This window comes from Adelges cooleyi, unplaced genomic scaffold, assembly GCF_023614345.1.
Source record: "Adelges cooleyi isolate 19-005CV unplaced genomic scaffold, UGA_ACOO_1.1 ACOO_flye_CR_arks_rails_tigmint_CR_PRNA_574, whole genome shotgun sequence".
Classification (NCBI taxonomy): domain Eukaryota; kingdom Metazoa; phylum Arthropoda; class Insecta; order Hemiptera; family Adelgidae; genus Adelges; species Adelges cooleyi.
Genome location: NW_026096268.1, coordinates 9,133,156 through 9,158,336, shown reverse-complemented (window position 1 = coordinate 9,158,336; position 25,181 = coordinate 9,133,156). Strand labels below are relative to the sequence as shown.

Below are 25,181 nucleotides of genomic sequence, written 5' to 3'. Positions count from 1 at the left end.
CCTCTACGCCGTCCGCCCTAGAGGTGAAGGACCGGTTTAGTTGGCTGCCTTGCCCCGGCCACACGGCGGCGGCGGCGGCGGCGGCGCATACCTGACAGCCGCGCGTCGCCCTCTTATACCTGCTGGCTGTGCTGCCCGTGCACAGGTGTCTCGGACGGCTTACACATACACGCACAGTCCGCGTCAACCGCCGTCGGTGTTCCCCGTACGTTCCCCACGTACAGTGTCGATGGTGCCGGGCAAACGCGCGCCTTTTGAACGCCGGTAAAATTATAAGAAAAAAAAATGCCGTGTTCGACGGCCGTGTCGTTGTGATCGACTTGTATGCACGTTTTTCCGGTCAAGTAAAAGTTACTGTTGTTCAGACAATTCCGTTGAGAACCGACGAACCTAACCATGATGGACTGGTGGTAATCCAACGAGAATCCAGGATCGACACCACAATATCGTCGTTAAGGGGTAAGTGGAAAACGTTATTTTTTTTTCTTTCTTACGGTCGTCTTGAGGTGTCGCAGGGTTTGTGTCACTTTGTACGACCGGCGACCAACAATAGCGAATGGGCGGCGTTTGCACGGCAAATATGTGTAGTCCGATACGGGCTATGTTATTATGATTTTGTGTGTATAATAATATATGTACACGTTCTATTATGTGGGAAGCGATAGAGGTGCCCAAACGAAAACGGTGACCAGTCCCGGAGGAATGCGACGCGTTCACCTCGCCAAACTCGGCAAGGGGCATGTGATGATAATCGGTATCTATTTTTGGCGCCGGCCCGACTTATCGTCGACGGCAGGAAGTAGTAACATATTACTGTCTCGGACCTATTGTTTCGAACCTGTTGTCGCCGTGTGAGTAGGTGGAAAAAGCGATTAAAAAATACATCATGCCGCTATAAACCCGTAGAAAATATAATTTTTTTTCTTTTTAAACGCTCTTGTGGTCACGACCCGAGACAAAAACCTCCCTTATCGAACACAACACGGCTAGAAAACCCATTGCCCCGTTTACCACTATTGGCCAGGGGAAAATTCGTAGTAGTCTATTACCACTACAGACTACTGAAAATGTTTGATGAAAAGTTGGAGATACCCGGTTCTTGAACCGGACCCTTGCCGTTAAAGGGACCAAATGCAACGACCATCATGGGTACTCGACCAATGTTAAACCATCACATGCTCACAGTAGCATAGCAGGGTAATTCCTATAGTATGTGACAGCTGTTAAAAGTTACCAGTGTGGTCAAGTAAACATACATATTATAAGCTGTATAAAATCGTCAAGACTACGCGGTTACTCTTAAGTATTGTTTGGACGAAAAGGGCACCGAGTTAAGCCGTGTTATGTGTAGGGAATATTATGATTTCGAGAAGTTTTAATCCGCCAACACAGAACAAACTCAAAAACGTTAAGCGTTCTTAATTGCCGCCGGCTTTACTCGAATGATACTAATTATACATACATATATATATTACATGTAGAATACCCGTATGCCATTATTGTTAATAATGACAACAGGAATCGAGGCGGTGGGTGTGATTTTCTCAGTTAGAATCCCATCCTATGTATATCCTTTTACAGCGTAGTTCGTTGACACCCATTAACGAGAGATTATAGTATAATATTATTCGTCGAAAGACTTCAATACTCGTGCATGTTATTATATATACATATATTTATGTATAAAGGCGAAGCGAAGCGACGGCTTAACACGTTCGAGTTTACTATTCGGATTAACGTTGGTAGTTTTACAATTTGAGTAATAGATAAGTACAAGTATTTTTTGTCGTTGAAAATAACGAGCAGCGACCGATGCTTGTTTCTGTGAGAACTCATTTTTTTTTAACACGGCGAGAAATAATCAATTAAAAATATACATAAAAACAGGTTAAAATAAAAACCTAATTAATTTGTTCTAACTAGTATGACTGCTTAGGGTGTACACACACGTGCGTTAAATGTAAAAACGGGTCGAGTGTACCTAACTCATATCGGTTGTATTATTACTGTAATACCTACTCGCCAAGTGTTACACATTGAGAAATATGAATCGATAATCATTTAACAAGTATTCAAGGTGGGTGGTGCAACGCGCGTTAATTGCATTTTCTGGTGTTTATTTGTGTTGCGTTATTGTTTGTCTACTTAAATATATTGTCAATATATTACAATGCGACTGCCAGACCAACGACAACAAAGGCAACAATCTCAACTAATCCCATATACGTCTACGCGTTGTAAAATACATGATGATATATTACTATTGAGAATCATTTGACACGGTACACGACCACCACATATGTGTATTAATCCGTTAATAATATTTATGCCGTACACATGTTTATGCAAATTAACGTGTATTGTAATTTAATTTGCTACGCAATATTATTATTGTCGTCGGTCCTCTCAGAAACTATACTTACTTTCTCCGCGGTCAAAGGTACCTATAATATAACACAATCATATCATAGGTACCGTGCTCGTGCAGCACTCGTGTATCATGAAAATAAATTACAATAATAATTGTTGCTCAACAAACAAAAATATTACTATTATAATCCCTTCTTTAGAACGGCGACCGCCCGCGGGGTCTTTCGAAATGCACTTCGAGTCGCTGTTACTGAAAATAATATTCCTTCAGCGTCAGAAGAGTACAGGTACAGAGTTTGTATAAAAAAAAAAACAGTATTTACCGACAAATACCGAATATTCATTACCGGAAGAGTGCGGCCATTTATATACCACAGCAATATTGTTACTACTTCAGAGACGGTTGTCTGTCTGTCTGCGCCTACAAGGTTCGAATTTTACCGCACGAACGTCGCCGTGTCATTGACTAGATCACGTGCGTACCCGGCCGCTTAGGTTTGTATTGTAATAAAAAGAAGGGAAAAAATAATAATAAGATGGAAGAAGAAAACCCGGGTTCCACCACAGCTGTGTAGGTCGCCGCCGCCGTCTTCTAATGGCATGTGTCCGTGTGTAAGAAAAGATAAAAATGATTTTCCAAACGTCCGAAACGAATAATAATAATAATAATATAACGGCCGTAAAAGGGTCAATATTTATAATATATTATGTTGTTCCGTTTGTCGATTTACACAAAATAACGAGCAAGGTATATTATAGAGTTCCACTGCACTATTATTGTAGGTATACCGCAATATTACAATATTTTTATTTTAATATATAATAAACAGTGGATGCCCCTCGCGTTAACGTTATTCGGAAATGCTTGAGCGAGCACACGGTTGTAATAGTCATAAAAATAAAGAAGAAAGGTACACGGCGGCGACGGGGCACGCATTGTGCATCTTGGCATCTGTTGCCATCTTGAAGGAGTAATTATGTTTGATATGTGCAAAAAAAAAAAAATGGGTATAAAAAAAATAACCACTAGAGTACTGTTGTTACAGTAGATAAATATATAAACGTCACGACAAGTCGACAATTAGCCGTTGCCAACTGGGTATATGAAAATATTTTATATTCGTGACAACACAACACACAAGAGCATTGTAGTTACCCGGGGGACTTTACTATGAAAATATCATGTAAACCGCACATTAATAACGGACGTTAGGTTAGGTCCACTTAACCTAACTCAACAAAAATATGTTTTTAATTTTACACAACAACAGTCATAATAAAAGTAAAAAACCCGTGATCCCGTTTGACTCCTGCAGTGAATGTGTTTCATTACAAATTAAAAACGCAAACAAGTAATGAATTGCAAGTAACAAGCAACGAAATCTGACGTTAATAGCAACCAAACATGATCGTACCGCCACCAGTTGAAAAGTGACACAAATCAAAAAAATAAAAGTTTGTTTTCAAATAAATTAATTTCTACATTTCCAGAATCTTCCAGACTTTTTAGCTATCTCATTAGTTGATCGTTTGTTTGGACATTTCACTATACTAACAGAACTTAACTATTTAATCTCTTCTAAGTTTTTTTTTTTTTTTTTTTACATACCAATAAAATGTCATGTTATCAAAATCGCTATTAGGCGTCATTTAGTGGTTAAAAATTGAAATGGAAATGTTGATATTTATTTAACGGATGTCATCATAAACTCGATAATCATGATATTTCATAGTTGTGTCACGTTTAAAAAAAAACACTAATATGTGATTGCATAAAAAACAAATATTCCAAAATGTATATTGAAAAAAATCACCCGTTTCCCTTTAAATTCGGATAGTTTAAAAATTAACATATTATGTCTGACTTAACACTACGGTGCGCTATAACGTTTTTCTTTTTTAAATTAGTTGAATCATTCCTAAAGCGGTTACCTCACTGTGTTGGCTATTTTGTAATGTAATTAATTTTTAAATATACGCAAATAAAATTAATTACCGTTGATATTTTAAAGAATAATTACAAACCGCTTTGGTACCTCAACTGAAGTAGTTCATTGGAAGTACTGTCCGCCCAATGTCTATGTTTGGATGAACCAATGGCGGATTTGATATTGGACGTTTTTATCACCGTCGAACCTCATCGTGGTGTACCTAAGCAACAAATTGTAAACATAATGAAACATAGACTATACCACTGTGTCCCCCATACAGTATAACAACTCGGAACGCGCACAATGGAAACAGTTTTTCAATTGACTTTGATAAAAATCTAAATTAACGGTTCGTAAAATATAATTATTATTAATATTATTGTTGTTGTTGTTGTTGGTAGTGCTGCGACGTTATTTCGCCATCGATCGACAGATCCAGATTGATTAAAACCAGCGGCCGCCCTCATTGTTTTAAATCAGAGTCCGCATAATGGAAAATATTTTCCCACGGAATTTCAGTGTATCTGATGTGATGTTTGATGACTTACTAATAATATTATGTGACATTTAGCACACACGCGTTGGTAGGCGCCTTATATATTAAGACGATACCCTTACCCTTTGAAAATAACCGTACAAACGTGTTTATGGAAATGCGTTAAAATAATAGAAAAACAAATTGTCTAAAAAATAATGTGTTTGGTTGCTATAGACGGACTGTATATATATTAATTGGACAAGTAGTTTTGGTTTACATCGCTCTATTGCACACAAAATCCCGTTTATGGTTTAGTAATATTTTATGTATAAAAAGAGTTAAGTAACTCATTTGTCTACGAAAAGGGTGAAATTCGTTCAATTAAAACTCTTACTGTTAATTGGAAAATAAATTTGAAAAATTCCGGATTGCCAATCCGAATAATAGTAAAATAATTATAACACTTTTACTTTGTGGCTTTGCAGTTGTATACTTACACAGCGCGTCTTGACTCTAAGACTTTCTCGGCGTGCCGCATGATATCCCGACGCACACAGCTCTATGGCTATGCTGTATACTGTATATAATATACAATACTCTGAATACCTACTGTTTGTAATTATTGTACATTTTGTACACGATGCGATGGAAAGGATATAATATATAATTTATAATATATAGGTATATATTGTATCCAAGCCGGGCATAATATATTTGGACCATTACCGGACGTCGGTGACTGCCGCGGTTGTATTTTTTTTCTTTCTTTTTGCCGAGACGTACTATACACTGCTGTACAGTATACGACGTTAATCGATTTTCTAGTTCACAAATGCGATCGATTATATATTAATTAAGGTTGCACGCGAATCGGTTTTTTTTCTCATTGCGGGTCATCGAACGATCTTAAGCACTGCGTCCAAGAATGTCATCGATTCCACGGTCAAAGACGCCGTCGTCGATTTTGTCCATCGATAATCAATGCCACGAGTTTAGCTGTAGATTTATTTTTGGTCCGCCAACCATTTTTGTGTTAGTTCTTTTTTAGTTTTTCTGGCCTTGACACACTTAGCGCAGGCTCATTGTGGAGCTTGACCGGTTCCGATTGTTTGCGTTCCTCCCCCGACTTGAGCCTATTGAAGTCGAGAGTCCAATAAGACCAATCCAATCATAGCAAGACGGTGGAAAAAATCATGGGAAACCATATCCGAGGCGAAAACGACCAAATGTGTGTGCACAATACAATTATTCATACTTGGGAAAAGACTAGTGTCGTACCACGTTGTAATGTTTTGCATGTTTGTCAATTGTATCTGAAAGGGTAACAACAAATCAAACAAGTTGTTATTTTGATTCCACGCGTGTGTCCGGGGCATTGAAACTAGTTGACAACGACGAAAATAAATCATATCTAATTAAAAATTATTTCTCAGTTGTTTCCTCCGCGTGCAGCGTACACGGAATGCATACTAAACTACACTTAATGATGGCGAACGGAAGGACTCGATTTGAATTGAATTGTCTGAGCTCGTAAACCCAAATTCCGGGCCACACTCATTAAACAAATTAGACTCAGGCAAAGTTGTGTAGTGGGTAAAGCAAAACTTGCCAAACAGGACTAGCGTCAAACAGTTGAGATTATTTGTTTATTTATGACGATTGATGTAATTTTGTTGTTGGCATACATCAAGTGCAAGCAGGGCAGAGATGCGCATAGTGTTCGAACAAATACACACCGTTGGTTACACTCGGTCGTGGTTAAAAATTAACCGAAACCGATCTGGTTCCCAGGTTCTATTTCTCTCCGTTTAATTATAGTATAGTCCTAAAAAATAGGCACCGGTAGTTTGTTGTATTAACAAAATATATATATATATATAGAGCGAGAAATACATTCCCAAATAGCGATTGTTGTGTTTCGCAGGCTCGAGAATAAAATTCCAGGACAACCGTTAGCGGGAGGCGCAGCGGTGTGGTGATGAGATACCTATATTTTTATATTATTAGGGCGAACATACAGCCCAGTGTAATAATATAATATAATAGATAATGATGGCGGCGTCGACTATGATAGGTACCGACCGCTGATGATGATGATGACGACGGAACAACGGTACTTTCACGTACGTTTGTCCGGTAGATATGTTTGGTAGACGAATCGTGTGTGTGTGTGTGTTATGTATATTATACAAAAAAATACACAAACACAATGATCGGATAATATATATGTGTGCGGGTGCTGCGGAATCGTACGGCAATTAGATTTAATAGTTCTGACACGGAAAATCCAAGGGGAAGGTAAGGAGGAGGACGAAGGAAGACCTAACCGTTGTCGGCGGCCAACGACAGTGGCGTTTACCGTGTAAAAAATATACATTTAACATGATATTATATAAACAAATGTTAAGGTCAATTGTAAAGTACGGTAGTGTGGCCAGCAACGTTATATGGATCAGAATGCTATGTGCAGTAGACAAGAAAACTGAACTGAGAATGAGTGTAGCGGAGATGTGAATTCTAATGGATGGATGAGTGGAGTGATGGGAAAATGTGAAGGAATAGGTCGAGACGGAGAGTTGTTATGAAGACGAATGTAGAGGGAATAGTAGAGCAAGAGAAAGACCGAAAAAAGATGGATAGCTGGGGTGATTGAACGAGATGTAGAAGAAGATCGAGCTCTATTCAAGTATGGTAGGACTAGGGTGGCCGACCCAATGTAGTTGGGAGTGTAAGGCGAAGATGAAGCGTAAGATATTTAGTAAAAATGATTTCTGCTTTAAAGACCGTTCCACGGAATACTACACTGTGTAGGCAATGAAGTAATAAACAATATTCAAAAATTCAATGTGTACACACCGACGTCGTGTGCAAAGACCGCGGGCCATCGATCATCGAGGTAGACGACCTCCGGCGTCGAACGGAAAAATGCGATCACCGCATACATTGTTGTTCGTCGGGGTCTGCGAAAAAACGATTTGAAAGAAATTTCCAATGAGTTTTCCTCGTATCCCTACGGACCGAACAATGCCGCAAGGTAGTACATTTTATAGTATTGATGATAATAATAATATTGTTATAAGTTTTGACGTTTTCCGTATGGAAATTCTCGAAAATCCGACAATACCGCCCATTTACTATCCGGCCGTGTAATTCAATATAGTGTCTTTGATGGAATGGCTCACACGTGCTCTAGCACATATTATAATAATGTCACCGTAAACATATACTTAGCGTTAGGTCTATAGAGTACAATATATGCAACGCACAATGCGCCTCGTCGTCCGTTTATTGTAGTCGTTCTGGAAACGCGCACTCGCACAATACGAGCGGCGTTCTCAACCCTTGGTTTTTGTCTTATTAATTGTTAGTTAAAAGTTTTCAATACGTTTGTTCCATCACAAAATGTTAGCACCAAAGTCGACAGGCCGCGTCGGATCAGATTTCTAGTCGAGAACAGCAGCAGCACGTGGAGGCTTGGTAGTTGGTTGTGGAGAAATTGGTTACAAATATATGTAAATGTTGTTTGAAAAGTGAAAAAAAAAACATTTAACAACGGAGCCCGCGAGGCGTGAACTATTAAAATAATATACATATAACGCCCAAAAGTGTAGTCGTACACGTCTTATAGTCAGGTTACACACAAGCCAACGAGCGTGTGGCACTCTAATCCGTTGGATCGACTATTGATCATATAGTGTGTGTTTATATACGCTACACGGTGTCAAGACCTTTTGACTTATAATCAAAATGAAAGTGCGTTGGCACACCTGTTGATTGTGTAAAACGGTTGATTTTATGTGTACTTTGCTATGGTTTTCCGGTTTCCTTTGTTTTCGAACGTTCAAACAGATACGGTTCGATTGTACGAATTAAGACGCGGAATGATACATACAAAGAAGCAACAGAACAAATCAAGTGGAAAGGAATTCGCAGGTAAGTTGCATAGCTTGAGTTGCTCGAGTAACACAATATATATACAATGATATAAACGGACGTACAGCATTTGACAGGCAAGCGGCAAATTATTGGGACCTTTTAACATGCATATGATTTTGGGCTGGAGGTCATTCCATAATTAGTGTCATATGTGGGGGGAAATCAGATTTCTGATAGTGAACGGCGCATTGTGGATGTTGATAAGAGAGACAGCTGATAAGAGACAGATTCTAAAAGCTCCTGATAAGAGATATTTGATATGAGATCAATTAGGTCCATTTGAAAGGTCAGGGACTAAGGAGAAGAGGGGTAAAACATATCCATGATTCTACGTTTGTCCACGTAGCAGAGAAATTAATGTGTTTAAACCTTGTTTGTTGATAACTTTCCTTTAACCGCGAAAGTTGCTGGATCCTACCCGATAGAGCTTTATTCTAGCATAGTTACGCGTCGTTAAATATAGCTGTTTTATGGTCAATTGGAATACGACCTTTAGCTTAATAAGCACTGGAAAAATCTTTTTCGAACTTAACTAATGAAAACAACCTCGATTGGATTGGAAATGTTGGCTTGTCTCTGCAATAAATACACGATCTAACACATGACCGCAAAGTAGGATTAAGTAATTTTGTTTTACGTTTACCTATATAATAGTGTCGGTCGCACGCCGTTGAACGAGAAATGCATAATATCATATTGTTATTATTATTATGTTTTCTACGTTTACACGATGACGTCTTCGCGGTTTTCCAGTGGAACAATATAATACCGAAGCTTAAGTAAGCGTAAAGATAACGTTTATCGCAAAACACGGTGAAAAAAAACCAACTGATAGGCCTACCGTGCATGACCCTGCACACGTTTGGAAGAAACAAATGGCGATTTCCGCGCACGGGCTTCGGTAGGATTTCTGGTCTTCTGGCGCTCGATCGACCCCGAAGTCTGAGAGAAAGTGGTTTTTGACAGTTAAGTCGGTGCAGAGAAAAATTTCGGATGAACCGCATTTTTTCGCGATAACGTCACATAGCCAAACTTGTCATAAGACCGGTTTGAGCGGTAAATATGACTGACTTACAGGATGTCGTCGTCGTCCAGAGTTCACGGACCATCTTTCTTAACCGCCTTAAGACACGGTCCGGGATGAGAGTCATCCGGGCTGTTTGGGAACTCCTCTACGACGAACCAATGAGAATAGGGTACACCACATCTACACTAGGATTATCTGGCATACAAAATCAATATGTAGCATTCTCGAGGAATCTAAGAAAGCTGCGTGTAAATGTAATTGGCTAGTAGATAGACTACATCCTCTATCCTACAATACCGAAATTTTGTGCGAAACGTTTCAACAATTGATTTGGTAGGAATATGCAGTATGTGAATTAAAAAAAAAAACAACTTCTTGTTACATCAAATATAATATATTGCACTTAAATGTTGTTTACTCGTCCGAGAACCACGTCCATTGGCAAACGCATCGTCGTACGGCATTTAATCAAACAAATACGGTTGTATAATAATAGATAATCATAGTAAGTACCTGGCAAAGTAAATTTAACGCACTGATTCCTCTCGGCAAACGTATTATATTATCCGTTAGATTTTATTATCGGTTATCTAATAGATACACAACAATGGTAATCTTCGTTCATGTAACATCCCGAACATATATCGCAGGCCTATTTGGATAATAATGTTTATTATATCGAATGCGGTATAATAATATAGTCCAACGGTAAAAAAAAAAGAACAAATGAAAACAATATCTGGAATCAGTTGCCCGAAACGTTTACCCGTTGGCCAACATTCGAACGGTTCTCAAACATTCTATGGCGTTTACAAAGCCAACAAAGGCCGGCAGACTGTTGATTTAGGTTAGCTCTTTAACTCTTCGTCCGTACGGATTTAATTGACAAATTGTTATTATTTTTTGGTAAACTGTCACGTGACAAATTATTGTTTTCTAATGATATTTGGTCGATCGACAGACGGACATAGCCTCTTCACTCTTCACACACATTCGGCATAAACGGTCGACGTGTGAGTAGTGTCTAGTATGTCTAGTGAATTGTCACGACCGCACCATTGCCCCGGTAGCTACAATGGCATATTTTTGAACAATATATTAATAATTTGACATCGAAAAAATCGGGATCGCTATCTATTACATTATATTGTTGCGTTATTCAGCGTGGTACTTCCGAAAAAATATGATTATTCACTTTGCAGGTTGTTGCAATCGTCGTTTATTTGTTCCGTTCTGGTGCTCGATAGCCCGCCGTCGTCGTCTGCTCGTATTACCGCCAAAAGAGGTTCGCCAAAAAAATATATTTATATATAATATGTATACAAAAGAAATAACACAAAATCACTTCTTCCGAGTCACGTATCGCAGGCGTACCATGACTGCAGTCGTCGCAGTGTACAAAACGAGTGGCAGCGACCAGAAACGTTTTTACACGACATTTTATTATACCCGGTGACCGTTTGTCGAGCTGAGACTCTTTTAGAGGGAAAAAAATGTAAATATATATTGGATAAAAATAACTTTACAGACAGGCGATGAATCCCACCATAGGCTTCGTGGTGTCGACAAGATAGTGTTTTACTAAACGATGTGTTTTATTAGCGACGGCCGCCCAGGATACGGTTTATCAATTAATTTGTCATACTACAAATTATATATATATATATATGGTAATGCCTGTATACGAAAAATAATTAGTAGTTTTTTTTACTAGCCAGCGGCGTCGGTCTGGGAAGAAATCGACTTTAATTATATTCTAAAAAAAACACACACTTAAAAATAATTACCATTTCTACCTTTTTCGTGTAGACGGTGCACTTCCGCGTTGCATGCCTAAATACTAATTGCATACAAATTTGCTTGCAGCTATGTGCTAAAGATTAAGTAGAATATTCTATTTTATTTTCGTGTTTTGAGTAAAAATTCTATTACATTACTAAATTACAATACTTAAACTTCATTACATTACATTTTTTTGTTGAACTTACTTCAAGATGGAACTCGCATTCCTTGTTAACATTACTACCCACGTCATATGCCTTTATAGTATATGAGCAACCAGATATACCAAGAATTAAAAAGCGGCCATTAATAATAGAAAAAAAACTCTGATATCGTTCCAGTGAACTGAGTAGGTACAACATATTCATTCAAGGCGATTCAAGTGGTTACATGGAAAAGTGCTATCGCTCACGTGCGAATTTGAATTACTCAAACGGTAGTATTACTTTAAAGCCTTAACTTAGCAAGATAGTTTCCAAGTGTTACAACTTTTCTACATTTCAACTTATCTATATCTGATCTTTTTAAATAATTTCATTATGTACCGTTTTTAGCGTTCTACACCAAAACCGGTTGGTTACCATAGTCGTACATAATATATAGTTCTATACTTGTATTATTTACATATTTCTAGCGTTTTACGGCTCTTAATAATAATGTTGGTATTTTAGGATAACAGTTATTTTTTATTCAGTTTAAGACTGGTTCTGATAATGTCTGATTACTAACGAGTAATGACTAAAATATGTTCACTGACCTTTTCTTTTTTTTTTTCCTTAAGACTGATAACTGTATAATGTGACCTAAATAAAGGTGGGCGGTAATTGAATTCCTACTTTGGTAATTTGTATTTAAATACATTATTTTACATGTAATTTGAAATTTTTAGATTTAAATACAAAAACTACGCCCCCAAAGAGGTAAATAACGATAAAATGTCCTAGGGGAAAGGGTTATTGCTGTTTGTGCTAAATTCCGAACCGAAAAATAGTCGGCATATTTTTTATGCAGTATTTTAAAGTTAAAAAATATATAATCATTTAGGATCTCTTTCTCAATTGTGAAGGAAAATGGGTAAACTTTTCCATTGTTAACTTTAAACAATTTATTTTTAATGTGACCACTATCACATTATTTTTAATTTTTAATTTAGGATTTTTGTACTTTTTTTTTAGTTATTTTCCCACCCGTGGTTCTTGGTTAGTTAGATTTAAGACAAAGGCTTTTCATTAGTTACTAACCAAGTTATAGTTAGTTGGCACTTAAACGAATGTACCTAATCAGACGGTAATATTTTATGTTATTATTATGATGAAATGTACTCTGTTGATGGAACTTTTGGTGTACTTGGCGTACTGGAACCGAAGTGACATCAACAAAAGTGTAGTGATTGGATTTTGTTCGTTCTGTACAATCGAGAGCCAATTGGTGGTAGACAGGTGGTAAATCTTCCGTCACGGTGCCAACAGCATAACCCAAGTCCATCAGTATTATTGTGTGTAAACTGTCGATGGCGACATGATCCCATAACGTTAAACTCTTGTGTCAATTCCATCGAATGGTCGCTAATAGACGCCGTTAAATTGTTTTTTACACAAAAAAACCTTCGAGAAAACGTCAACTCGACAATATATGTATCAATAAGTATTGCGACAAAATACAATAGCCACAATACAAATAGCAAAATATAATATAATTTATATAAATAAGTAGAATGTGAGTGTAAACTGGTTTGAATCGTGATCCTGTGTTTTTTTATTTGCTTCCATACCGGTAATTGTAGGCTAGTAGGTAGAGTAGCGAGGCCTAGACGGCGATTGTATAGTCGAAGTGAATACTCAATGTATATAATAATATGATATATTACATTATACCATTATTATTATTATTATCTACCCGACGACGGTGGATAGGCCGAGTTTTGTCGCGCGTGCCTTGCTTGCTGGACCTGCACCGGCTACCTCAGGTGTGTTTTTCACTTGCGGAATTCCGAATAAATAACTGGGACACACACACACACATGTAAGTATTCTGAAAAGGAATCCGACGGCTTTTTTTCGCCTTCTTTCTCCGCTGGCAATTTCGATTTCCTGTCGTGCCCGGCTCTGATAAATAACGTTTATATTATCAGAGAAATAACACAACGGTTTTTTGTGATCCTCGTTACCTTTATAAGGTAAGCTTATAATAGATAATATATTGTTAAACCGCCAACCGCCGCGCCTGTATTATATTATACGGTAACAATAAACTGCTATATAAACATTTTTATCACATACAAATATGTAATGTAATATAATATTATTTTATGCACGTCTTGTGTGTGCAAACACAAGACGAAATTCGATCAGAGCGTGAAACAGGTTGCGCAAACTAGCTCGATCGAGTGCGTGATTTTCGACACTTATTTAGTAGGCGCACATATTAACATCGTTTACGCTCATTAATAACATAAAATATGCGACGTGAAAAATATATTATACTTACATGACATTCGTTGCATTGATCGTTGAATACCATCGGTTGTGAGCGACGATGCGAACCATCTGAAATGGCATTGGGTTTTTCCCATGTGCACGGTGATTCATTACAGGATAACACTCATTTTGTCTTACAATAATTGCAATTTTCAAGTGTTTCCCGTCGGAGGCATTTTTGTTTATGTTATTGAAATGTTCATCTTCTTTAGTGTTTTCTAGAGCTCTATCTCAACTTTTGAAACTCAAACGGTAGCTTGTATTATTAAATTTAAAAAAATTTGCTGAACATTTTTACTGGTCCACGACAATTTTTTAATAAATAGTTAATCATTTAGTATGGGAGGTGGAGTGGAACAAATGATTTCTACATATTATATCATCTGGCAGCCCACCGTCCCATTATTCTGTTTAAAATTTGTTCTTAAAAATTAAATACATGCATATACAGAGTGATCGACTTATAATAAGTGGTTTTTTTCCATAATGTTTTTATACAATTTGTCTCCTCAGCATCATAGCTGTAATCTCTTATCTCTAATCTTATATAAATATACTCGGTAACGTTCAGTGTGTTATATTGTGTTTACACAAATTATAAATTACACAAAAGAGAGTATAAAAAAATGATAGATCCAGAATCGAGAAGAAGAAGAAGAACATATAAAGATACTTACACAAAAATTATATACACAATCAACAAAAAGGACTTTGAACTCCAATATCGTCGCATTATTTGAAGTTGTTGGTCGTGGTCTAAAGACTTCGGAGGTCGAACTTTCGGAGGACTTGCCGAGGTCTTGCACAATCCTCATTGGGCATGGCTCTTTTCCAATATAGTCCATCGTTAATTAGAAAATATAGGTAATAAACACAATACAAAACAAAGAATAATATAAAACTCCGTACAAAACATATTATACGAACACAAAAAAAACATTTAACAACTAAAATATAGTAAAATTCATATATAAACATACTTAGTTTTTACATATTGTTAATCACAAATAAAGGCAATCTACATACAGTATTGTTTATATATATATATATATATATATATTATTTTTATCATTATATACGATATTATACGAAGATAAGAGAAAGACGGTTCATTTTTGCAGTAGGTTTATTTGTAGCAATAGTAGGTATATGGAAAATATTAGACAGTTATTACGCGAGGAAAAAGAATATATGATTACCTACATACAGGGTGATCAACTTGTCGTGAAACACTCAATATATCACTGGGTTCAATTAATATTGATTTTTTTGTAAGTTAATGAAATGTATGCGTTAACATTTTAGTTTAAAAAGTCACTATTAAAAAAACAAAGTTGGAGGGGGAGTGAAAACCAAAAAAATGGTGAAAATTTGAGAACACATTGCATAAAAACACTGTGTCTAAAAAAAAAAATTAAATTTCTTATTAAAGCCAGTAAGATATTGAGTGGTTTACGATAAGTTGATCACCTTGCGTTTATAAATAATACAAATAACTTAGTAAAATCAAATCAAATGGGAGTAACCGCAAGGTGTGTGAAAACAACTTATGTTTATTTATTACAAACTACCTACATTTAAAATAAAAATTACAAATTACTTGAGTAATTTATGGTTAATACTACCCAACCCTGGTAGGATACCTAGTGTTGAAACGTTAGTATAAGAATCCAAATTTGTACCGTATACTTTATAGTTCATATTGATAATAAAAGTGTACATATTTTACCAATTAACAGAGGTATACCTATGTGTGTGTTTTGTACATTATTGTTACACAGCATCCACCTACTCGCTTACTCTTTTTGGGCATTAAGCAGCGGCTTCAAAAGCTATCCTTGCGCTGTATGCCGCCGTCCATATAAAGTTATAATAATCGTTGCAGTTGTTTAGTCGTTAAACGTCACAATCGGCTCTCTATTCCATATACAACAAACAACAACACATCAGTAAATAAAACGTGGCGGGCACACCTGGCTTTACATCCTGTGCGGCCGACCCGACGGTTAGATTGTATTTAAATTAACGCATAATTATTGCGGTGGATAATAGTAATCGTATTATTGTTGTGTATTCGTCATAACAAACATATAGATAGGAGGAAAAATAACCAAAAGCAAAAATGATGCACGTTCCAATTTTTTTAGGTTCGACGGCCTGTGTCTTGTATGGACGCATCTTTCTCGTATTCGTCTCATTGTAATCTACCGGCCATGGTCAGCGTACCATTGTACGTTGACTTTATCCACACGCTGTAGATAATGGCAGTGGTTGTATATAGTATAAAATAATAATAATAGCGGTACCCGGTATAGCAGTAGGTAGCTAATGGATTATCTAGGTATAGGTAAGCGATGACGAAAAAAAGAAAACCATTAACTCTGTCCGACGGGGGCTGCGAGAACACCGCAGCAGCAACATCAGTAGGTGTATGTACTTAATTCGAATTTGATTGCAAGCGTTGCGTCAAAAAAGCCCAAAGGGCAAGCCGCGCATACAAAAACAAAATTATCTTATAGCATTCTCACACTGCAATGGAAATGTGCTTTGTGGTGTTTTTGTTTTACCGTCCACGCGTGACTAAACATGACGGATAACATCGGTGAGCACAAAAGATAACCCGACCTACCGATGGAGAGCCGTGATCGGCCGTCACTGCAAACTAATAGTCAACGTTGTAATTGACCAAAGTGCAGATCCTATTTTTTTTTTAATGGAGTCTATTGAAAGTAATGAGGCCGAAAGTAGCCGATGTAAAAAATATCAAATTAAATGTTGACTAACGGCACTTATATAAGATGACGTGAATCGTACCGTGCAAGATGTGGCTTAAGTGTCCCGCCGGACTTATGACCCTTTGTTGCACGAAACGAGATTCGTTTGAATGATGTGCGTTGTGCTTTTTGTCGATACAAGTTGTAACATTGTTGTTTTGCAATCGGCACATCCGGCGCTCCGAATCGGTCCTCTAATCATTTGTGTCAAGTATACGCGAGACTAATTAATGAGCCATCGGACTGTGCAATAGGTTTTTTTTTTTTTTTTTGTAATACATGACGTCAAGGACGTGCGCTCGTTTGGAAGCATCGGATTTATTGCTATATTGCTAGATTTTAATGATAATAATAATTTGTACCGCGATTATCCGGCCGAACGCAGCCGGCCAGGTAATTTGATAATATCATGTTCTCACGATAAAGGTCTATTTTTTTTTTTCAGAACGGATATGCCAGGACCAAGGCGGTTTAGCAGCGGGGCGATGCAAGGAGGAGGAGGCGGAGGAGGCGGTGGTCAATCGTGGGAAATGGGCGAAAGACGGTATTCCGTGGCCGGCACGGATCCGCATTTAAGCCATCACGCTGTCACGTCGATGGGACCACCAGCGTCCGAAGACCTACACGCCTGGAGCATTTACAGGTATGCAAGTCATATTGCTAACATAAATTGTGTGTAAGGTACATCTCATTAACCCATCGACAATTTCAGACAAAATTTGAATTCCGACTTCACCGACTCCGCGTTGGGTTCCAGCGAAAAGTCTCCTCTCCCGTACGGTAACTTTCAACTCAGGGAGTCCACCGTACAGTCCATACTGAGCCATCCGCGGTACGGTCCCAAGTATGACGTGCACAAGTCGCCTCTGGGCTCGAACATGTACACGTACCTCAAGTTCGGACTTCCCAGAGTGTTTCCACCGAACAGTCGCAGAGACGGATCCAGCGGCTATGACTCCAGCGAAGACGGCGCGGCCACACGCACCCAACAAAGGCCTTACACGAGAACCAGGAGCGACCCGGACTTTTGCAATCATACCCTCTATCACGTGGGTGTAAGTAGAACGTAATAGTTTTTGTAGGTTCGGGTCATTAAGAACATTCCTTAAATCCATCTACAAATTGTGCTTATCTAATGCTTGACTCAGCTTTTCCCACAATCCTCTCCTACCGAATTCTATTCAAAAACCATACTTTTTAACAGCTCTGCTTTCTTCATGCGTGTCCTGTTCACATTAGTATTCTTGTCGACGCTGATAGTTGAAAACGGTGAAATAATATTATGTGCTATTTTGTTTTTGTTTGTTCTACAGCCCACCCTACAACGGCAGCATCCCGGCCGCCGAGGCAAGAGTATTAGCGAAGCCAACTTGCTATCGCCACACGGATACCCCGTTCGGCAAGAGATGCCAACGATGCGACGGAGCGTGCATGACTTAAGAACTCTATCAGAAATGAATTATCACAATCACCCGCACCACTACACTAATCCTGTTCACCATTATAGGTAACACATTTTTTTATTTGACCACGGGGAATGGAGTGAAAGAAACTAAGGGGAGTAAAGGAAGTAAGAGACAATCAGCTGATAATATATAAGAATAGAGATTGATAGTAACTGACTGAAAAACATAGTCTATGGTTTGTAAATTCATAAGAATTCTGGAAGTTGTTTATTTTATCAGCTAAATTCTTTAACTTCTGTGTTCCTTATCAGACGAGCTCAGATAGTTTTTTCAATCAGTCAGTCGAGATTACAGGTGATTGTGTGAACCCTAAAACCGATCAAACAAGCTTGAGATCCTTAGTAGGGTGGCTGCTTATTTATTTTTCTTGACGATTATTTGAACTGGCCAACTTGCATACAAACACTACCACTTTGTCCTATATCACCGGGTCATATTTCGTATCTAGCTATTAATTAATTATGATTGTTTTCTACAGTACACACCACTTGCCTACTGGACGACCAGCTTCCATAGCCGTGGTAGGTACGACTGCTACTACGCCCAGGGATAGAAGTATCAGTATGATGAGCAATTTAAGCCCCAATCGATCGGATATTTACGGACAGCCAGCCATTGTTTATCCTTATTTACAGGTAACGTTGAGATCGTGTTTAATCTCTTCAATATTATATTATGTTATTATTTTTACTATATGAAAAATCGTAAACGGAATTTGTGCACATTTTAGGTGAGAGGTCTGGAAGTACCCGGAAGTTCTGACGGAAAGAGACCAAAGATTCAAGGAGTTTCGTTTGAAGTCCAAGCTGGAGAAGTAATGGCGTTTATGATGACTTCTGGTAAATAAATTATTGACATTTGAAATGTCTCACTGTTGGCGGCACTCATTTTTCATGATTTTATATTTGTGTTTTAGAACGCGAAGGAGAAGCCCTTCTCAGTAGTTTAGCTGACCGTCACCCGTGTCAAGTGCAACACGTACTGCTCAATGGACAAAATGTTTCTATTTCTACGTTAGCGAAGCGTATCGCTTATGTACCCGCCGAGGCTAAGTTAGCACCTAACCTCAGCGTAGCGCAAACGTTGGCTTTTTATTCTCATTTGCGCAAAGCTCCTGCCCGTGCCATACCAAAAGTATCTCAAAACGACCAGGTCAGTATCGTCTCAGAGTTTATTAATGTCTAGTTAATGGACCTCGCGACCTCTAACGTTTGATCTGGTCTTGTTTTCACTTCAGATGGGTGTTCTCATCGAAGAGTTGGGTCTCGGACAAGTGTTAAACACCAACGTGTCCGAGCTGACTGCCTCCGAAGTGCAAAGATTAAGTGTAGCGTGTCATCTGATGTCCGACGCCGAGATCATCATGTTGGACAGACCGACAGTGACCATGGACATATTTGACACGTTCTTTCTAGTCGAGTTCCTTAGACAATGGGCCGCCGGCGCTCCGAGTAAGAACGTTAATTACAAATCGCACGTCTGACGTTTAATGCGAATGAATAAATCATTGACCGTTGCTCCTATTGTCCGTAGCCGGAGTCAATCCTAGAATCGTAATGGTCACCTTACAACCTCCCACGTACGAAATATTCACAATGGTTTCCAAAGTGGCGTTAATATCGGTCGGTCACCTCATGTACTGCGGCCGACGGCGAAACATGTTACCTTATTTTTCATCCGCCGATTACCCTTGTCCGGCTTTCAAGAACCCGTCGGATTACTATCGTAAGGATAATAATAAATATTATAAAAAATACTGACGTAGCGGTAAATTTGTATATTTCAATTCGACAGTCGATTTGGTCACGCTGGACGATCTGTCGGCCGAGGCTATGCTGGAGTCGAGTCAGAGGGTAGAGCAGTTGGCGGATTTGTTCAGGAGACGGGTGGAACCTTTACCGGATCCGGGACCACCTCAACCCTTGCCGGGTAAACCGAGAACCGCGTCCGTGCCAATACAAGTGATCGCCATAATATTGTACGACGCCAAAACAACCATAATATATCATAATAATAATAACAATAATGTATAATATGTAATTTGTTCAGACGCCATATGGCCTATTCGCAGCCCAGGAGTAGTTTGCGATGGTTGTCCAGGTTGTTCGTCGCCGGTCTAATGTCCGTCATAATAGGCGCCATATTTTGGGACATACCGGCCACCGATCCCCAGCTCTTGTTCGGCGACAGGTACGCTGCAGTTGGTCCTCATCTACCGTTGTCAGTTAGCATTTGTACTAAATTTCACGTGTTTTTCTTGATTTTCCAGACTTGGATTCTACTACAGCACCATGATAGTCGGTGCTCTGCCGTTGGTCCTACAAATCGCGTTGAACGACACGCACGGCAGCGATCGAAACGCCGTCGAAAGTGACATAGCGGACAATTTGTACGGTCGATTCGTTTACATAGTGACTTCGGTGAGTATATTATAGCTTGCGACTTTATAGCCGCCAACTTATTGGGGTTTTCTTTTTAACGTGAAATGTTCTTATTAACACACGAGGCTAAACGAAATACTGTAACAACAACTATTCCTAAAGTTCAAAATGAATAACTGATGACAGGTCGGTGAAAGTAGGACTGTTGTTGAAGTTCGAAAAGTCCAATGTTTGTGGAATGAAATACGACTAATTATGTCAACTCTATATTTGAATCCCGAAATATTCCAACAGTAGAAGAGTACACATCACTATTGATAAGATATAAGAGATAAGGAAATACTGATAACGTATCGATAACGCAATCGGATGATAAAGATTATACGATGAGGAATCCTAAAAAAACATTTCACGCTTTAAAGTTTAACCTTTTTTGATATGAACTCAAAATAACAAATTTTTTTTTTTAGATATTCTGTAACATCCCGCCGGCGGCCTTCGTATGGATGGTGTACTCTGTGCCGGCGTACGCCATGTCGGCACTTTATCAGTACATAAACGATCCGGAACCTTTTTTCGCTTATATACGTGAGTTTGTCCGTCGGTTGTACCCGCGTATCATCTCAGTAACGTGTTTTCTTATCGTTTTGTCCGCAGTTTACATAGCGATTCACATGAGCGCCCTGCAGATGATGGCCACGGCCGTGGGGTACTTGATGCCCGACCGCCTCAGCTCGTCGGTAGTGACCACGGTAGCGGTCGTGGTATCCGGTTTGATGAGCGGCGTGCCGTTGAACTTTGCCGATTTGAAGAGAGTGCCGGGGGTCAGGTTTTTGTCCACGTTGTCGCCGACCCGGTATCTGATGTTGCCCCTGTTGCAAAACGATCACACGCACGACACGCTCGTGTCGCTGGCCTCGTCGCTGGTCTGTCGCAACAAACAGGTAAGGAAACAACAAAACGATTTTCGTCATTGTTAGTCTTCTTCTTTGTCCGGCTTCTGAGATGCTCCAACGCAGTTTGTGCCTTGCACTATATTTCTCCGATTAGGTACTCCTGGATTCCTCAGATCTTTCTCTACCGCGGCTCCCTGGTCATTGTATTCTTTGGATCTTTTTGTATAATTATTGACTGTTGCATCGCTCGTTCCAAATTTTCTTCCAACCGACAATTACCGTCAACTGTGATTTCAGGTACAACACCAGGACATCATAGTACAGTTGCCGTGTCCCACGCCCAACGGCACTGCCGCCCTGATCCATCACGGTCTTCTGATGCCGGCCGTCGACCCATACCTGATGCTCACCAACCACGATCCCCTTTGGGCGGGCCTGTACTTGTGGAGTTTCTTCGCTTGCGTTGCCATTTTCTTGTTCGTCACCGTGGGACGGTTATGCAACAGGTTGCACAGAGATTGTCGACCCCAGAGATAACATACACCGCGACTAGTATAATATTAGCTAATAGTAAAATTCGATTAGTTTGTGTTTTTTTATTGACGCACCTTTTGCGGTGTGATAATCGAGAGATGTACTCAGAAATGACGGAAAGTCCGTAATAATAATATTAAAATACGTTAATCTGATCGCCGGGATCGACCGTGTACCTAAGATTTACAATAAAAAATAATAGGAAATGTATTAACGGACGGATAAAGAGAGCATCGTCCACTAAGTATGTTCAAGTACGTTCAACGTATACCAGATCAAAATAGGGCGGTTTTGTTTATGGGAAACATGATAACTAAAACTTTAGTTTTTCAGGGGGCGATAAAAACATTTCATTTCTTTGAGAAAACAACATTTTTTTATAGGAAGTATTATAAAATATCTTGATATTTAAAATACAAAACAGAAATGTACTTATTCATTTTTTATGTATGTAACGTTTTTGTCGTTTTCTGAAAAATGTTTGAAACTTTTTACTTATCATGTTTCTCAGAGAAACCGCCCATTAATATTATCGAGTACAACGAATTATTATTGTTTAGATATTGTAGTCACTACAATGATAATATTATATTATTAAGAATGAATCGTTAGACCAATGTTTTTTTTAAAAAAATTTTTACATATATCATATGGGTAATGTTATGATTGCTATATTATATAAAATATATAACGCGACGAGAAGTCACAATAAATAGAAGCCGCTCAAACGACAACAATGTATGATTGTACCTACGCACGTTAAGTACAGAAACACTCTTCGTACACAATAATAAACTAATTATAATTATGTATTATTTAGTGTGCTAAAAATAACTATGTATCGTTTATTGCTATATTATTATACGACTACCAGTTACAATTATTAATGTTATTATTAGTAACGTTTGTACAATACTATTTTAAGATTTACCTGCCCATTTACATAATGGGTACCTCTTTATACGAGTGTGTTATGTATAGTTTTAATATGACATTTAATTATTAATACATTATCACTATGATATTATATACAAATTTTGCTCATTATTCTTTATTTTTGTATTACGTTAACGTGTCACATACTATTTTATTAATATTATTATTATAATGAATACTACCTTTGTGTATAAAATGTTTAAGTCTAAATGAAAATTAAAAAAAAAAAAAAAAGAAGACAAAACAACGAACATCGTTTGATCATAATAAACGCTTTTGTAATTTAATGTGTTTATTTATTATTTTTTTTTTATCGTGATACAATCTATCAGTGACTAATTTAAGTCGTAGAATTGAATTGTCTTTTGGTGGCCAGAAAATGTTTCAAAGTTTTATTTCAATCACAAAACCACTTAGCCCATCAGCTAATGGCCCACTACGAGTATTTAAAATCTTCTAATTGGACACTAATAAAACCGAAATCTTCTTTGCAATTAACGTTAATCATTATAGCCTAATATTATCGAGGACAATATTATTTCTAGTAACGATTAGTGTATGTACACTATTGATAAGACTAATGAAATTTTAAGTATGAGTGTACGATGACTTTAGTCACATACACAGCACAATATTTATTTATAGTTTATAACCGACCTAACATAGAACAAAATGTTTTCAGTTTAATACAATAATAATTGATTAGAATTTATTACATTTTACGACTCGACAATAATCAATACTACTTAAATGTCCTAGTTACATTTAATAGTGAAAAGATAGATGATTGTCTTAGCTTTAATGTAATATATTAGATATAAGATGCTATACAAGTAGATCAGATTTGAACTTGAAAAAAGTCTGTGTGAGTGTGTTACATCTTATAAACGATTAATTTTCAATTTTCTCTTAAATTCTAAGTTCAAGGGAAAGAGCTTGTCAAGAAGATACAAAATATGAATTAGAAAAATTGAAAATAAATTATTTTAGTTGTTTACGATTAAAACAATTGTCAATTTTAGCTACATTTTTCTTTGGCCACGCAAATCTTTGAAACAGTTAAACGGATTTTGTTGTTTAAGGTCTTATTACAATCACTTTGGCGTGCAGAAGTGCAATGAAGAGTTTCAGAACTTGGACCACTAACTACAGAGCTTTAAAGTTGTCCACCATAAAAACACATTTTCCCTTAAATGTTTAAACTTTTTTTAATTAATTGCTTAATATTAAAAGATATATTTTTAATAATTCTCCAAAAATTAAGAAAGTTTACTTGCATCAGATACTTAACCAAAGTGGGATGGGTTTTTATTTATACAATTACATACATATATTTGATAAGACTTAATTCTAACATCTAACTGAACGATTTATGCAAGCCTAAGCTAACGGCATCAAAATAATTGGAACATTTGTGCTTGAGTTTTCAAGTGTTTTAGAATAAAAATTATTTCGCTCAATGCTGTTAAAAAAACTTAACCTGTACTTGCAATATGGCACTGCCAGTTTCGCGTGTCAATTGTATTAAACGAAAATCTAGTCTGAAATTATTCACATTGTTTTATTGCTAATGAACTCACATTTACGTTTGCTGGTCGTCATCGATTGAAGATCCGTTATTCCGTTAATTTGGTAAACTACCGATTAAAGACCTTATAAGTCAAAAGTTTTGGCTCTATGGTACCACCGAACCATGGTAGTGGTTTTAATAAAATTAATTGATAACAGCTGCAACTGACCGCTCTCCACTGATAAGAACTAATTTGAATTTTCAAGAATAACAATTCTCGAGTCAATATTATAGTACAATACGTTTACTGTTTACCCTTTTTTGGAATGTAATTTCATCGTAGAAAATGTATTAATAACGTCATGGGGTGTGTACGTAGGCACATATTGTTATTATGTAAACAATCGTTTTTGTATTATTACTTAACTGATGCACGTTGACTTGAGCACATGTTTGTTTTGCAACGGTAATTGCAATGTTACCTAATTGAAAAAATCCATAATTAGAAAACAATATTTGTTACACTATAATACAACACCGCGGTTTTCGAACAAGAACTTTTAAAATACAATTGGTATCTATATTTTTGACCGCCAAAGCATAACTAGTTATTATTTTTTATTCAATCGCCTCGTTTTTATTCGAGTCAATTGACCCTTGTTAACTGCTACATATTTGGTAAT

The 25,181-nt window shown here is 37.6% G+C and overlaps 1 protein-coding gene across 1 annotated transcript; it reads left to right on the top strand.

The window, feature by feature from the left end:
* The first annotated feature begins 116 nt into the window (after positions 1-116).
* On the top strand, positions 117-23,153 carry LOC126842768 (ATP-binding cassette sub-family G member 8). Its single transcript, XM_050579906.1, has 15 exons — positions 117-459; positions 17,221-17,418; positions 17,488-17,830; positions 18,089-18,282; positions 18,720-18,876; positions 18,972-19,080; positions 19,158-19,393; positions 19,479-19,692; positions 19,775-19,966; positions 20,036-20,219; positions 20,291-20,431; positions 20,511-20,661; positions 21,093-21,210; positions 21,280-21,566; positions 21,816-23,153. Exons 2-15 carry the CDS (start codon positions 17,228-17,230, stop codon positions 22,053-22,055), a joined length of 2,757 nt encoding a protein of 918 aa, XP_050435863.1. The 5' UTR covers positions 117-459; positions 17,221-17,227; the 3' UTR covers positions 22,056-23,153.
* The last annotated feature ends 2,028 nt before the right edge of the window (positions 23,154-25,181 follow it).

What these genes read in the sequence shown, in the direction of transcription:
- LOC126842768 (XM_050579906.1), top strand. Translation starts at nt 17,228, where the DNA reads ATGCCAGGACCAAGGCGGTTTAGCAGCGGGGCGATGCAAGGAGGAGGA. An exon ending in CAGCTCTTGTTCGGCGACAG is followed by an intron (nt 20,432 to 20,510) that starts GTACGCTGCAGT and finishes TTGATTTTCCAG; the next exon opens with ACTTGGATTCTACTACAGCA. An exon ending in ACCTTTTTTCGCTTATATAC is followed by an intron (nt 21,211 to 21,279) that starts GTGAGTTTGTCC and finishes TTTTGTCCGCAG; the next exon opens with TTTACATAGCGATTCACATG.